Source organism: Drosophila guanche, unplaced genomic scaffold (genome assembly GCF_900245975.1).
Source record: "Drosophila guanche unplaced genomic scaffold, DGUA_6, whole genome shotgun sequence".
Taxonomy (NCBI): domain Eukaryota; kingdom Metazoa; phylum Arthropoda; class Insecta; order Diptera; family Drosophilidae; genus Drosophila; species Drosophila guanche.
Window position 1 is genome coordinate 5108971 of NW_022995743.1, and position 15042 is coordinate 5124012.

Consider the following 15042-nt stretch of genomic DNA (forward strand, 5'->3'; position numbering starts at 1 on the left):
GGGAGAGGGGAAATGTTGTAATGGAAACCTTGTTACGTTGCACGAAAGGATAAAAAAAGCGCTTCTCAATGATGGCTGACGGTGAGTGGTGAGAGGGGAAAGATGGTGAATGGTGGATGAGGGAAGCGCGACAGAATGATTTCTGCAGGGAGTCTTGGCAACAAGTTCTTCAAGCACTCCCCCGCACCCTAACGTCCCATCGAGCGCAATTGAAATTGTTGCTAAACGAGTTTTAATTAGATGGGGAAGTGGAGCGGTGGAAGCTGCGCAACAATGGATTAGAGTAGAGAGACTGGGAGGGTGGGTCCAGAGAGACGCCAAGTAATCAGGTAATTCCAAAGAAAGATAGCAGAGAGAGGGGAGAGAGAGGGGAATCCAATGATATCCTAATTTGATGATAGTCCGTCGAGTCAATGCGAATGATGTGCAAAAAGTTCTGAGCTGGCCACATCCACCCACTACCAGTCCTGGCCAAAAGCGCATCAGAATCCAATTGGAAGTGCAGCCAAAAGAAGTTGGCTTAATTACGTTCTTTGGCAAATTAGCTGTACGGGAAATGAATGCGGAGATGATGGCCGGGTGAGGGGTGAGGGTGAGGGAGAGGCAAAGAGGAAACTCTAATCACTGCTGCAGGATGGAGACTGCTAATGGAGTGATTCGCCGAGAGCCATACCACCGACAGGACATCAAACTAGAGGCCTGAAGGAGTCGCCTCTTAGGCCAAAGAATGCACCAAGTATTGAAGTGTTTTGGCAGTTTTCTAGAAGTTCTCTTTAAATTTGTGGCAAACTTTTTGTCTTCCTTAATAATCGCACGAAAAACGTCGGCACTTAATTAAGGCAAATGAAGTAATTATCATGAATAAATCATGGGCATGGGCTGCTAAATGAAATGAATGAAGCCATAAGCAATGCGACATTCAGGTGAACACCAGACAATTCCCTCGCCAACGCCCTGTCCAGGTGGGGTCTGTGCTGTCCAGATGTTTCGCCTCCTCCTCCTCCTCATCCAGTGGCACACAAATGGTGACGGGAGACGGACATTTGTCGCTTGGCGAGATTGATTGAGCGTAACCTCGACGCGTTTCTCATTGTCGGGTGAATTGCTGAAATTTCTTGGCGTTTCGCTGTGTTAAATTGCTGAAATCGCTCTGACAAGAACTCTCCGAGAGCAGAGCAGAGCAGAGCCAAACACGGCCACAGCCAAAGCTGGCCACCGATGCATGCCCATCCATCTCATGACTGGGGCTTGGGTTTGTCCAGCAAAGTTGGGTTTTTTTTTTTGTTTCTTTCCCTCTGCTGTCGCCTGACAACGGAATTGATTTAATGCTTTTTTGTCTCGCTCAATGCAGCAGGCCACATCCAACATCCAACATCCACTAGCCAACAGCCGCCAGGCACTAGCCACAGGTGGAGTCGCGTCCCGTATGAGTCGATTCGAGTCTCTTAATTGGCCTCACTTTGACTCTTGGCGGTGCTTATTCATGCGTTGTGGTTCTACCACTTTTTGTGCCTCTTTTTTTTTGCTTGGCAGAAAACATTTTAATTATTGCCGAGTGATAGGCACAATCGTAACAGAGAGAGTGAGAGCAAGTGGACTGGGACAGAGACGGTGACAGGGACAGGAGAAGCATTGATAAGCGCATAATTGCCTTCAATTAAGTTGCCCCACGGCGGTTGCAGTGGCAAAAAGTGAACACCACGCCTTTTGGGGGGACGAGACACCTTGGGGCTTCACTTAATTGAGTTTGCTCCAGTTATCTGCTTGTTGGTTATAGTGGAAATCGACAAATGCCTGTTGGGAGTACTCCTTAAAGTGCTACTAATGGGGCCAGGCCAGTGGAATTTTTGTCTAACAATGGGGAAGTGGAAATTCCACAAGAGCTAGCTGTCTTTAAGGAAAACCCATTGCTAATGCACAAGGAAGACCAACTATAATATCAGTTTGAATCGAAAACCTACGAGTACGCAGTCCGTTCTGTTCTCTGATTTTAGTAACCCGAAATGGCTGTCTGACAGTTGCCATCCTCTGCCTGTCAGATATATTTATTTATGTAGTATCTATCCGCATCCATACAACTCTCTTATCGCTACAAAAGCAAAAGTCAGGTGTCAGGATGCGCCCGTTGAAGGGCTTTTTCATTCAGAGGCATCATTGGGCATCAATTATCTCAATCGCATTTATGTTTTAGCCCTAAATGAACAGTAACATGACGTCCAAGTGCCCGCCCTTAAATGGAAAATGCAATACGCTTCGCTTTCCTGTGCAATTTTAAATTTCCCGAATAACAAAACAAAGCGAACCCGAGGAAAAAAAAACCGGAGATGACACGAGACAAAAGGCATTTGCATTTTTCACCCATTTAAAGACCCTGCAGAAGGGCATAGCTGATCGTCTATAGCTGATGTGCTGATTCGCAGAGCTGGAAGTTTCCTGATGCACAATTTTTGCTCCCATTTTGTTGCTGATCCAGGACAGAGCACAGGAACTGCACCTGGAATCTACTCTTAGTTGCTGTTTGGCATAGCCTTGACCATTATTTAACATCTTAGAGCTTAGATTTTCAGAATTCAGAAACATTTCTGAATCGCTTAGCTTCCTTATGGTTCCCAAGTGTGATCCACTCCCACGCTTTGGCCTTAAATACAACTTTCACAACTCTCCTCAAGCGTATATAATCTTCGGCACTGGTTTATTTTGGAAATTGAATCATTTATCTATAAACAAGACCGTGGGTGTACGGTGTCGAGGGGATCGTAGAAATCGATAAATGAAACGAGCAGAAAAAATGTGCAGCAACAACAAAAAGGTCCCGAAACATCAGAACTGAAACGGCATTTCAATCAGCAAACAAAAGTGTTGCATTGAAAATGGAAACGCAGAATGGGGCTGGGGTTGGGGTTGGGGAACGAAATGAGTATTGGAATCGGGAATGGAATGGTTTTGTTGCAAAGCCCTGGATTCTGGTTGTGCCTCTGGAACTGATTCGGCATCGGATTCTGATTCTGGTTGAGCTTTTGTGGGTTTTGTTTCTGTTTTATTTCGAAATTTTATTCTTTCTTTTAGCTTGTTTGTAGTTGTTGCTGTTGGCCAACAAAATGTTTTCACACCAACTTGGCCCGTTGAGGGGTTTTTTCTGGGCATTTAGCTCTCTGTTTTGTGATTTATTCGATGCCCGATGTCGGTTGGCTGCCAGAGAGTGGAATTCACTTGATATTTGCTTCTATTTGCTTTTTGTTTCAATTAAAAAACTCAACTTTAATCAATCAGCAGAGTCCGGTGACGGAAATTGACAAAATTCAACGCAATACTCGTAGTAGATGTTGGCGCTTTAAAATATGGAAGGATGGAAGGGGGTAGGGAGGATGGCTGGATGCATTTAAATGCATTTTAAGATGAACAACTGCAGGGACATAGTCGATAGTCGTTGGTCGTCAATGGCCGATAGTTGGGTTGGGAGCTCGTGTCCACAATTGGTTTTCCATCAAACAAATTGAAACACTCACTCACCGGCCTGGCCTGGCCTGGCCGTCTGGACACCGTCTCTCTCCGGACTGCACTTAACTTAAAAACGTTTCATTTTATACGACCCCAGCAATACCCAATGCTCACCCACCTCCTATATGGTTTTTGTTTCGTCCCCTTTGGGACTTTGCTCATGGGTTGCGGTTCTAGTGGTGGCTCTGGTGTTGGTGGTGTTGGTGGTGTTTTCGGTGATGGCGGGGTTGCGGATTGCTGGCCATAAAGTATGCAACTTCATTGATAACATTTATTTCAAATGCACTCAAAAACCACTCAATAGTATGAAATTTGTTGCAGTTTATATACCTGGAGCACACACACACTCACACACTCACACGCGGGACACATGAGAGCTCCATTCAGTTATGGGCCCCATCCCTGTGGAGGCTTCAGGAGCGTGCTCGTATCGCATGTCGCCTCGCCAGCCCTGGCAAATGAGCATACAGATGGATAGAGGTGTGTGCCAGGTGTGTGTGTGTTTGCTATGCATTCGTGTAACTGGAAGGAAACAACATGAGAACACCTCGTAGATTCGTGGAAATTAACTTATGGATACCTCTTCTAAATCAAAAATATACTTTAATTGGTAAGTGGACATTTTTCTATTTATTCTTCAAAAGTACATATTGTACATCTATTAATGGGATCTTGTGGGATACTTTCTTCTCTCTTGCCTGAAACTTTTTTCCTTGATCTCTTCGGCTGTTGTGACAGCTGTGGATACCCCAGCAATCAATGGTCGTTAGTCGCTGTATAAATAGTTCTTTATTATATTTCCCATATGCTTTGCATGTCTGTCTGGCTGCCAGGTTGCCCTATCGATGGTTGTGCTCTGTGCCCTCTCCCCACTTGTAAAGGATGTAACAATATATTCTGCTTTTGTGTTACATAAATTTCATTGAAGTGCTTCCATTCATGGCCCCATCGATGCGGATGTGTGTGTGTGTGTGGGAGTGCATACAGAACTCTATAAATATTCCACAGGGGAGATCAGAGAGCGAAAGAGGCATAGGCAAACGGAAGCATGAGCAGATTCAAGGATGTTCGTAGGGAGCGGCCCAGCTGCCACGTGCCTACTCGGTTGACATTCAATTAAACTAAACCTGGTGCAAGTCCCAGGAGACTGCCACAAGCTCTGCACTAACCTTGGAGTCACTCCTCCAAGCGTCTCTCCGCCACATTTAAGCCTTCGTCTGCCTCTTGAAATTCTTTTCCCTGTTCACTTGTGTATCTCTTTGGCCACACAAATTCTACATTCTTGTTTAATTGCGAGCATTTCCACATACACACATATTTATGCTGCCTTTTTACTCTTGCCTCTGGCTCACTCTTTTCATTAATGGCACTCTCTGGTATTTTATGGGAAATATGCAAAACCTATAAAGGAATTGTTTCTTTCAATTACAGCATAAATGTGGCAATGGGATAATTTTATCTTAAGTTTTGTTAAACCGATTGATTTGATCTATTTTTGTTTTTAATTTGTTTTCATCATAAAATACTCACGTTGATAATTTAAAATATCTCCAACTAATCAGAGCTCGTCCCTGGCAGCACTGCTGATTATATTTTTAGCTTTTTGTTTGATTTTCCGAACCATATTAGGCCGATGCAGGGTAATGCAGCCAGGCAATTATAACTTATTCTCTTTCTAATTGAATGAACCATTCCATGCCCTATGGGGGGTTGGCTGAAAGTCTGTTCATTAGCACACAATATGCCAGTTATTGCACATTGATATAGGGAATATATATACATATTTCGTAGCTGTTTGGTATGAATAGTTATGTTGGCTGCCAGCCTTTGGCCATGTTTATGTGGCAATATTGTGTATTGTCTGGGCTGAATACCTAAATACCTAAAATATGGCCATTCCACCTTGTCAGGGTCGAATTTTGCATAAATTAAAGTGGGCGAGTGGGCGTGTGGCGAGTGAGGGGGGAATTCTATGCACAAATGTTTTGCAAACTAAAATAAATGTATGTGTACTCGTCTGATTACCAGCCCAACAAGAATAAAGATAGAGAAATGGTGAAAATCTGACCTACATTTTGCACAGATTGCGACACATGCAAAAGTGCAATTTCATTAAATATCCAAAAGCCAAAAACAATGAGAGTGAGTGCACAGATAACAAATTACTTGCTATGAATAATAATAGAGTGCAATGTTCCCCTTACAATACCGCCCCTCTAGCCGCTCTCTGTAATGCCCAATCTTCTTATGGCATAACTGTAATGAATATCAGATGATGATGGCAGAACGACGACTGCGGAGGAGGAAACGTTGACGTTGACAATGTTGACAATGTTGACAAGCCGATGAGCATAAAAGATATTTATATTGACCAGAGCAGTGCCATGGGTACCTCCGCGAAGGTCCGTTCTGGAAAGCTAATTCTACAGACTCGTCTCGGATCTATTCGTGGGACCGTAAAATATATATGAAAAAATCGCTCATTAATTTCCCAAGAATTACCAAAGAAATCCGTACAGATTGTCAGTTCCAGAATCGTTTGCAAACAAAAAAGAAAGCTGAAAATAGCCAAAGCCAAACTGGGAAACAATGGGTAAAATTTCATTACCGGACGATGGGTGGATGTTGATCCACTCTCCGCTCTGCAGCTCCATTGCAAAGATGAGGACGCTGATGATTGGATAGACAGGAGAAGGAGGAGTTACTGCAATCTTGACGGGAATTGAAATTGAAAAGAAAATGAATGAAGTGCGCCACGGAGAGAGGCCATGATGCTACATGGACTACGGGAATTGGGAGTACGGCTTACTTGGCTCTGAGCTCAGTGCCGTCGTAGCACAGGACACTCGTCCTTGTCGTCCAGGCCCCACTCATTGCCATGTTGGCTGTCAACGCGACTATCTTGTACCTCCGCTCCCCCTGACTCCTCCTCTCTCTCTCTCTCTCTTTGGTCGTCCCCTGGTTGCAGCCATTAAAAAATATTATTCATTGAAATCGCAAGGCTTGGCACAAAAATGCCTGCGATGAGCTCTTGTAGCTACATGAAATGCAAGTGTCAAGAAAATCTCTCAATGGACTGAGCGACGTGGATGCAGAAAAGTAGGGGTTTAATGGGGGAGTCTCTTTGTCTGCAGCGGGTTGAGAAATTAACTTAAAATCAAGTCATCGCTCTAAAGCGATGATTAAGGGCAAACCTTAAAGTTCGAATGGAAATTAATGCGGAATAAATGATTTATCACCTTAAGCTCCCACATAGGTAAGAGTACATGACACTACTGGACAGCTGGACAGACCTTTGCCATTTAATGCCAGACCAGAACAGAAACGGTCCAAGGCAGTGAAGGAAAATTTGCACATGGCACTGCAGCCGCGCTGGATAATCACTTCACTCCTAAGCTCTAAGTGGAATATTCGCCCATAATTGCGATAATAGAAAAGAGCACATTTCAAGTTTTTATTCCCCGACCCTAAGCAGCCGAGCAGCTGTGAAATTCACGCCAATCCAGCGGAAACATTACCACCAGACCTTATCGTATAAGACTTCCATACAATCCTGCATAAGCTCATTCGTTCTGAACAGTTTGTATTGTAAGGTTTAGTCGTACTTAGAAATGCTCGAACAGCCTAGCGTTCGGGGTGGACTTGGCCTCATCGAGTCGTGGAACAATTTTATAAAGGGTTTTCGCGAACTCCCGACGATTTATAGGTGTGACGATGCCTGTCCTGAGCACTCAGTGCCATACTTGAGTCGACAACAGCTACAGTCAGTATAAAATCAAATTGCGGCAGCATTTATGATATCCAAATTCGCTTTATAGAGCCTTTGCATACTATCCAAGCTCGGAGGAAAGACGGCGTCCTGGTCGGAGCACTTGGCATCTGATTGCTGTGACTAGAGTGGCGATATTTTTCTGTTCCATATGTTACGCCCTCTTCGAATCCTTGGACGACATTGTGGAATTGGGTCGGGATCTCGCATTTATAATAGCGGTTCGAATGGACAGTTCTCTAATGACATACACATCACCTCAACGGCATTCATTTTTAGACATTTTTTATACTCTTCAAGATGGTATATTTCCTCCTGTACGCCGATGAGGTGGACGAGGTAATCGATGGCCTTGAGGAGTGCTATCGTTGTGAGACAAAGGGTCCACCTGCTGCAGAAGCGAGAGCTGTAAAACGTTTGCATTTTCTGCTGTTTATGGGATTGCAAATGGTTTGGATGGTCTTCATGGTCGTATTTATCATTCTTTTGCTTTCGGCACCTTTATGGACACAGCAGAACCTGCCCTTCCATGCTTCGTTCCCGTTCCATTTGCACGATCCATCGAGGCATCCAAAAACACACATTCTTATCTACTTTTCACAATGTATTGACAGTGTGTACTTCCTCATGTGGCTAGTATCTACCGAGGGATTGTCCGTCTCCATTTATTCTCAGCTCACGGCTACTCTCAATGTCTTGTGTATTGAGTTTCGGCATCTCCAGCAACTCTGCAATGGCGACCAGGATCTCCTACGCAGAGAGATCACCCGTCTGGTCACGTTTCATCAGAAAATAATTAGGTACGGTTCTGTTAAGCGTGTGAAGTAGTTGTCTTCTTTTTTTTTTGAATATTTGTTCAATATTTCAGTCTGGTTGATCGATGCAATGAGGTATTCCACGCACCCTTGATCATGCAAATGATTGTCAACTTTTTGCTGGTCTCCCTGTCAGTCTTTGAGGCAATGATGGCCAGGCATGACCCCAAAGTGGCAGGTCAGTTTATGGTTCTGATGATACTGGCCTTGGGGCACCTTTCGATGTGGTCGAAATTCGGTGATATGATGTCGCAAGAGTCGCTAGAATTGGCAGAGGCAGCCTACGCAGCGTATGACCCGAATGTTGGGTCCAAGGGGAGCCATAAGGATATCCGTCTTGTCATTCTGAGAGCTCAAGAGCCCCTAATTATGAGAGCAAGCCCCTTTCCGGCCTTCAATATGATAAACTACATGGCCGTGAGTTTGGTGGAGATGCTGTGTAAAACTACCTTAATTCATATCCCTTTAGATACTCAACCAGTGCTATGGAATCCTCACGCTTTTGCTGAATACTATGGAATAGATTCAACACAATCCTAGAGCTGATGTTAAATTAACGCACTTTTAGAGGCACTTTGCACTTGGCTTTACATCCATTTTGAATTCACTTGTAATGGACCGATTCTCATATTGAACGTACCCCTGGCCTGCTGTTACACCTTTCCATCTAAAACACACACAAATATAAGTGTGAGTGGTTTAGCACGTGGCTCATTATATCAATCACCAGGGAGAAGCTACGTAAAATGTACGTATTTGAATACGATAATAATTGTATTTGCAAAGACCTTTTTTCCCAGGCCCTTAGAAACAGCTGGCCAATTCTCGCCAATCGATTGCCAGAGGGAACATTACAACATGACGCATCTTGCCGCTTAAATACTCGACAAAGCCCTTTTCTTGGCTCATTCATTCTGCACACCTAGTACGAGTGATGCAAATACGCGCTCGAAGATGTTAGAACTGCCTAGTGAACGGGTCGGACTTGGTCTGAGAGATAAGTGGAGGAGTTTCCTGACACCGTATGTCAGATTCATGTATATTTATAAGCGTCCGGAGCAGTGTCCCGCGCACACAGTGCCATACCTAGACAGAGAACCGCTGAAGTCGGTTTAAAATAGAATTTTGGAGTTGGAAGTACATATAATAACTAGATTCGGTTTACAGAGCAATGGGATACTACCCAAACTCCAGGGAAAGCAGCATCAGTGGCCGCAGGACCTGGAATCTATTTCTTTTCATTAAGGGCACAATATTCTTCTGTTCAATATTGTACGCCGTATTCGAATCTCTGGACAATGCCGTAGAGCTGGGACGAGATCTCGCATTTATAATAGCGGTTAGAGTGGATAGATTTTGTTTCTTTATAAGCAACCCTTTATGGCTCTTTCTTTACAGTCGTTTTTTATATATTTCAAGTTGATTTATTTCCTCCTTTGTGCTGATATGGTGGACGAGGTAATCGATGGCCTGGAGGAGTGCTATCGTTGGGAGAGAACGGGTCCAGCTGCTGCAGGAGTGAGATCTGCAAATCGTTTGCACTACCTGATTATAATGGGAATGCAGATGATTTGGATGGTTTCAATGTTCGTCTTTATCGTCCTTTTGATTTCCACACCTTTATGGACACAGCAGGACCTGCCGTTCCATGCTTCGTACCCGTTCCACTTGCAGGATCCATCGAGGCATCCGAGAATACACATTCTCATCTACTTATCACAATGTTTCGACATTTTATACTTCCTCACGTGGCTCACCTGCACCGAATGCCTCTCCGTGTCCATTTATTCTCAGCTCACGGTTGCCCTGAGGGTCCTGTGTGTTGAGCTTCGGCATCTCCAGCAGCTCTGCAACGGTGACGAGGATCTCCTCCGAAGTGAGACCCGCCGTCTGGTCACATTTCATCAAAAGATAATCCGGTACGAATGTGTGCAACAACTAAAGCTTCATTTCCACTACAATGTTCAATATTTCAGTCTGGTTGATCGATGCAATGAGGTATTCCACGCACCCTTGATCATGCAAATGATTGTCAACTTTTTGCTGGTCTCCCTCTCTGTCTTTGAGGCTATGATGGCCAGGCATGACCCCAAAGTGGCTGCCGAGTTTATACTTTTGATGTTTCTGGCCTTGGGTCACCTTTCGATGTGGACAAAATTCGGGGATATGATGTCGCAGCAGTCGATTGAGGTGGCAGAGGCTGCCTACGAGGCGTATAACCCCAGCGTTGGCTCCAAGGGAATCTATTTTAATATTCGCTTCATAATTATGCGTGCACAGAAACCACTCATAATGAGAGCCATACCCTTTCCCACCTTCAATATGGCCAACTATAAGGCAGTGAGTTTGACCTAGTTTGACCATTTGAATGTTAGCACTTTCTGCCTCCTAACTATTCTTTCAGATACTCAACCAGTGCTATGGAATCCTCACGCTTTTGTTGAATACTTTGGATTAGATTAGACTAGATTTGATGACATGTATTTAGCTGCACTTGACTTTACGTGCAAGTTGCAGTTCTCTTGTAGTTAATCGATTCCCATATTAAGCTCCACTCTCTCCCCACCCCGCAAAGGCCTCGTTCAGGTGCTTTTTCACAGCTCTGACGGTTCGGGTTGCCATACTGTAATTAACCAGCTTTTGTTAACCGATTGCCATAATTGCTTTTTGTTAGTCGCACACAAATTTCCGTATATTTGCGTCTAATGTGCAACAGCCGCCAAAGATGGGGCAATGAATGGGGAAACACACGGCGGCAGTTCATGTTGCTCATGTTGCAGGCAGTGGCTGAGGCCCAGAGCTGATAAATTGGAAGTGCATTTGACGCTGAAACTCCACTGGCTGCCGCCTGCCGCCTGCCGGAGAAGATGTTACTCGTGGCACGTTGGTGTTGCCGTTGCTCCTAATACGGCTTCTGCTGCTGATGTTTGCTGTGTGTGTCTGCTGCATTTGCATTTGTTTCTGCTGCCGCTTGTTGCCGTTGTCATCTTTCTGCTGCCACATTGCCGCGACTCTCTGTTAATGAAAATGCCAGAGCAGGCAATACTGCTGCCACATCCGCTCGTTGTCTCATAAGCATGCCTCTCAATGGGCGGTGCCGTGGCCAAGTGTGTCCCTGGGCTTGCCAGCCCCTGCCACTGTCGTTTCTTCTGTCATGAGCGATGCCTTGGCCAAGTGTTGCTGCCGCACCGTGCCGGTGACAGCCGGAGAAGCAGCAGCAGCAGCAGCAACATCATCATCATCATCTGCATACATACTGCGACTATACGAATGGTACATGCAACAACAGCAGTTGCATCTCCTTGACGCTCCCGCCGCAACAGTCACGCTTGCTTGTCAAACACTCTCTGCCAGACTCTTACGAGCGTTGCACCTCTCTGGTCTCGGCTCGCTTGCCTCTCGCGCGTTCGATTCGCCTGGCAAAATCCATTTGCATATTTTCATCCTTATGCCTCGACAGTTAATGGCCCTGCCCCATGCCCCATGCCGCATGCATCGCGTACTCCAGTCTCCCTCCACCACTCTCTGGGCCTACCTTTGGCTGCAGCGGCGCGCTTTTAACGACAAAGTGTGAAATTTCATCGAGCTCGTTGACAAAAGTGGAATGGCAACAGAAACACACGTAGAAACAGCGCCAACAATCGCTGTAGTGCACTGAAAAAAAGAGTAGGGGGAAGAGGTTTCAAATGTGATAATCGAGATCATTAGGTATTTCATTTTAACAATTTTCTTTTCTCATTTGTGTCTTGCGCATTTCTTAACTTTTTTTTTGCACGTTTTTTGACAGATTTTTCTCACTGTGCATCAATGTTGCAGGTGCTGTAATAGCTTGTTGTTGTTGTTGCTGCACTTGTTGTTTTACAAATTAATTTAAATTATAGTTTTCTCCCTGTTTTGCTATCGCACATTAGCTGCTTAGGTGGAGGGTTTCTCATTTGAGTAGGGGGAATGGCGGAGGTATCATGGTTTGATGTCTGGGCATATTACATGCATTTCCATTTAACTAGCTAATTTAGTAGAAAATGATAGCCGCAATTAATATGCCATTGATGTTGCAACGACAGGAGCGATGTTGATGCTGTTTTACATACATTTTATGCACATTGTTGTGGCATTATTTTATGCAAATATCTAGAGACTAATGGAGCAGAGAGAAATGAAAGCCCTCAAATGGAATGAAAAATGTAGAACAGTGGTATACAAATTCACTCAATTATAGAGCATTTCCCCTAGATGTTTCGCTGCCATAGACCGCTTTTTTCTACCTTTTGAGCCCCTGTAATCGGTGGCTACCGTCTGCAGCTACTACCAATCCGCATGGTGAATGGCTCTAGAAATGCTCTCCGAGCATTCGCACAGTTCTCGGCATGCCGACTGTCGGCGCACGACTTTGGCTTCGGCTTTAAGTAATTTTCTAATGACACCACAGAGGAAAAATGACTGTCGGTGCCTTTGGGGTTACCTTACCCGCACTATCATCCTCCACCCCTTGCCTGTGCCTCACTATGCTGCTGGCAACGTTCATTAGATTAAAAGCAATTTACAGTAAAACTTTTGCCCACAAAACGCCTTCTGTCCCGCCCGACTGCTGTTCCGTCTTCTGCGTATGCTCCTGCTCATCCTTTTGCATGTGGTGGTCCACTGCTCCTTCTGCTGCACACACACACGTGCTGCAGCAGTTGGTGACACTCACTTGCTCCCCAAACGCCGTGCAAATGTTGCCATCCCCCGTCGCTCTCTCTGCACCAAGCAACCTCCTCTTTCGGAGTCATTTGGCGCCTCTTTGGTTTTATATTTCGGAATTTCACAAATTTGCGGATTTGGTTTGTAATTTATTAAATTTATCGCATGCTGAGAGCGCCTTAACAGGCTTCCGTCCAAGGGGGGAGGCATGACCAAGCCTTCCACTTACCCGAACCCAACCCCACCGCAGCGTCCCCTCATTCGCCTGCTAATGTCTGCGGTGTCGCCTCTGCCGGATGGTACAGTAGAGTCCTTCTGCTTTCAGCATCTGCAACATTTGTTGATGACAACCAAAAGACACAAAGTGCAACATTTCGTTCACTCGCTCACTCACTCTCTCTCTCTCTCTCTCATCTGTGTGTGTGTGGAACGCCCATTTAGGGGAAGTCATTCGGAGCTTAGAAGTTATTATTTTGATTTATAGAAAAAGTTGGTTAAGCGAGCGAAAGTTTCTCTTATGTACAGCCAGAGAGACAGAGAGAATGAGGCCATAAAATTAGGAGAAAAATGGGCCAGCACGGGGACAGCATCCACAACCTGCCGCGACACTCCACTCCATGAAACGGGAAACGGAGAACAGAGCACACAGATCCGTGGACCCGACCATTTGTGGCACACACAATTCTAATCAAGCGCTCAAAAAGCTCTCAGACACGTGCAAATTTAGCATTAGTTTCACTCCTGGGTGACGGCTGCCACCTGCGCAAGGACATCATTCTCTGGCAGCACTTTTGGCCGCTGTGAACCACTCGAACAGGGAAGTTCGTTGTGACAGCCACCCGAAGTGCATGCACTGTCGCACGAGTTATCGTCCTTGCAGTAGACATCGTGGAGCTCCGAGCAGTCCGTGTTGGAGATGTTCCGCCAGCCTTGGGCATTGATGTGGTACAGCCGGACAATGCCACCCGAGTAGGCGTCCTTGCTGGTGGCATGGTAGATGGCACGCCTGGCCAGATCGTAGGCCTCCTGGTCGGTCATCATATAGCGGTGTCCCGTGTCGAGCACGCCCAGGGCATAGGGCGAGCCGCTGCCCACGGAGAAAACATTGCCGTGGCAGCGCACCCCCTCCGAGTCCACGTAGATGAGCTTTGGTCCCTCATCGTCGTAGCCGGCCAGCATCATGCCCATGACCAGGCCCATGCCCTTGTACTCTGCGGATATGTTGACAATCATCCGCGCCGCTGCATCCACGGACATCCGACGCTTGAAGCGCAGTTCGTGCAGCCGGCAATCCCGCGCGAGCACTCGATCCCAGTAGACACAGTCGGCCGCCCCTCCCGCCAGTGTGCCCAACATGTAGTCGTTCAGCTCGACGATCTTCTTCATCGTCTGCGAGCCGATGTACTGTCCCGAAGTGGCTCTCGAGTCCGCACAGAGCACCACTCCGCCCTGGTACTTGAAACCCAAGGTGGTTGTCCCATGCGCAAAGTCCATTTGAATGCCACAATGGTCCACAATTTTGCATAGATTCAACGCTGGCTGGAGGGATGTACATATAGGGACAGAACTTGCAGATTGGATGGCTTACATTTTCGAAAGGTGGTGCCATCAGGGCGTAGGGATTTTCAAAGTTGCTGGTGCCATCGCGCAGCTGCTCCAGCTGCCACTCGGTCTGGACATGATCGAAGCGCCGCATGAAGGGCCAGCGACTGACGCCGCATATACTTTCTAGGGCCATGGATAAGGAATAAAATGTAGACGAAAATTTTGGGCAAACTGACTAAAAATCTGTGAAAATAAGTAAATTGAAATGATTTTAAAAGTTTTAAAACCCAAAAGATATTCCAAAGGTTTCTAGAAATTGTAGCTAGTTAGTGTCAGGGTCTATTCCGTTTTCAATCCCATCTTATGCACATCCTCATCTATGCCGAGGCCACTGAATGTTCCGCTCTAATGAGCAATCAGCAGTTGCAATTCCAATCATATTACCATTTCACACGGCGAAGCGGAGGCATTGGCATTGGACTGCCCAAGCGGTGTCCGGTTGAACTGCAGCGTGGCGCCACCACAGCGAGATACACGACATTTTAATTGGACTTTTACCAGAGTCCAGAGCTTCATCTCCGTCCCCAGCATCAGAGCAGCGGTAATGGCAATGGCAACGGCATTGGCACCTGTGGAGGTGCACGCAAATCAACCCAAAAGCGGAATGAAGAAAGAAAGAGAAAGGTGCATGGGGGCATGGGGGCATGGGGCAGGCAGGGACACGCCTACGCC

The 15042-nt window shown here is 45.9% G+C and overlaps 3 protein-coding genes across 3 annotated transcripts; 2 read left to right on the forward strand and 1 right to left on the reverse strand.

The window, feature by feature from the left end:
* The first annotated feature begins 7109 nt into the window (after positions 1-7109).
* On the forward strand, positions 7110-8605 carry LOC117592392 (odorant receptor 65a-like). The gene is made up of 5 exons (XM_034286108.1): positions 7110-7261; positions 7317-7488; positions 7547-8067; positions 8136-8499; positions 8552-8605. Exons 1-5 carry the CDS (start codon positions 7110-7112, stop codon positions 8603-8605), a joined length of 1263 nt encoding a protein of 420 aa, XP_034141999.1.
* A 389-nt stretch (positions 8606-8994) lies between these two features.
* LOC117584930 (odorant receptor 65a-like) lies at positions 8995-10540 on the forward strand. The gene is made up of 5 exons (XM_034274090.1): positions 8995-9188; positions 9250-9421; positions 9481-10001; positions 10059-10422; positions 10487-10540. Exons 1-5 carry the CDS (start codon positions 9037-9039, stop codon positions 10538-10540), a joined length of 1263 nt encoding a protein of 420 aa, XP_034129981.1. The 5' UTR covers positions 8995-9036.
* A 2683-nt stretch (positions 10541-13223) lies between these two features.
* Positions 13224-14525, reverse strand: LOC117580745 (proteasome subunit beta type-5). The gene is made up of 2 exons (XM_034267434.1): positions 14354-14525; positions 13224-14304 (listed from the first exon to the last, which is right to left on the reverse strand). Exons 1-2 carry the CDS (start codon positions 14501-14503, stop codon positions 13501-13503), a joined length of 954 nt encoding a protein of 317 aa, XP_034123325.1. The 5' UTR covers positions 14504-14525; the 3' UTR covers positions 13224-13500.
* Between the last annotated feature and the right edge of the window lie 517 nt (positions 14526-15042).

Bases quoted from the DNA above. Each gene is read 5' to 3' on its own strand.
- LOC117584930 (XM_034274090.1), top strand. From the start codon at position 9,037: ATGTTAGAACTGCCTAGTGAACGGGTCGGACTTGGTCTGAGAGATAAG. The intron at 9,422-9,480 runs GTTAGAGTGGAT...CTTTCTTTACAG, and splicing joins ATCTCGCATTTATAATAGCG to TCGTTTTTTATATATTTCAA. The intron at 10,423-10,486 runs GTGAGTTTGACC...CTATTCTTTCAG, and splicing joins ATATGGCCAACTATAAGGCA to ATACTCAACCAGTGCTATGG.
- LOC117580745 (XM_034267434.1), bottom strand. From the start codon at position 14,503: ATGGCCCTAGAAAGTATATGCGGCGTCAGTCGCTGGCCCTTCATGCGG. The intron at 14,305-14,353 runs GTAAGCCATCCA...ACATCCCTCCAG, and splicing joins TGGCACCACCTTTCGAAAAT to CCAGCGTTGAATCTATGCAA.
- LOC117592392 (XM_034286108.1), top strand. From the start codon at position 7,110: ATGCTCGAACAGCCTAGCGTTCGGGGTGGACTTGGCCTCATCGAGTCG. The intron at 8,068-8,135 runs GTACGGTTCTGT...TCAATATTTCAG, and splicing joins TTTCATCAGAAAATAATTAG to TCTGGTTGATCGATGCAATG. The intron at 8,500-8,551 runs GTGAGTTTGGTG...ATATCCCTTTAG, and splicing joins ATATGATAAACTACATGGCC to ATACTCAACCAGTGCTATGG.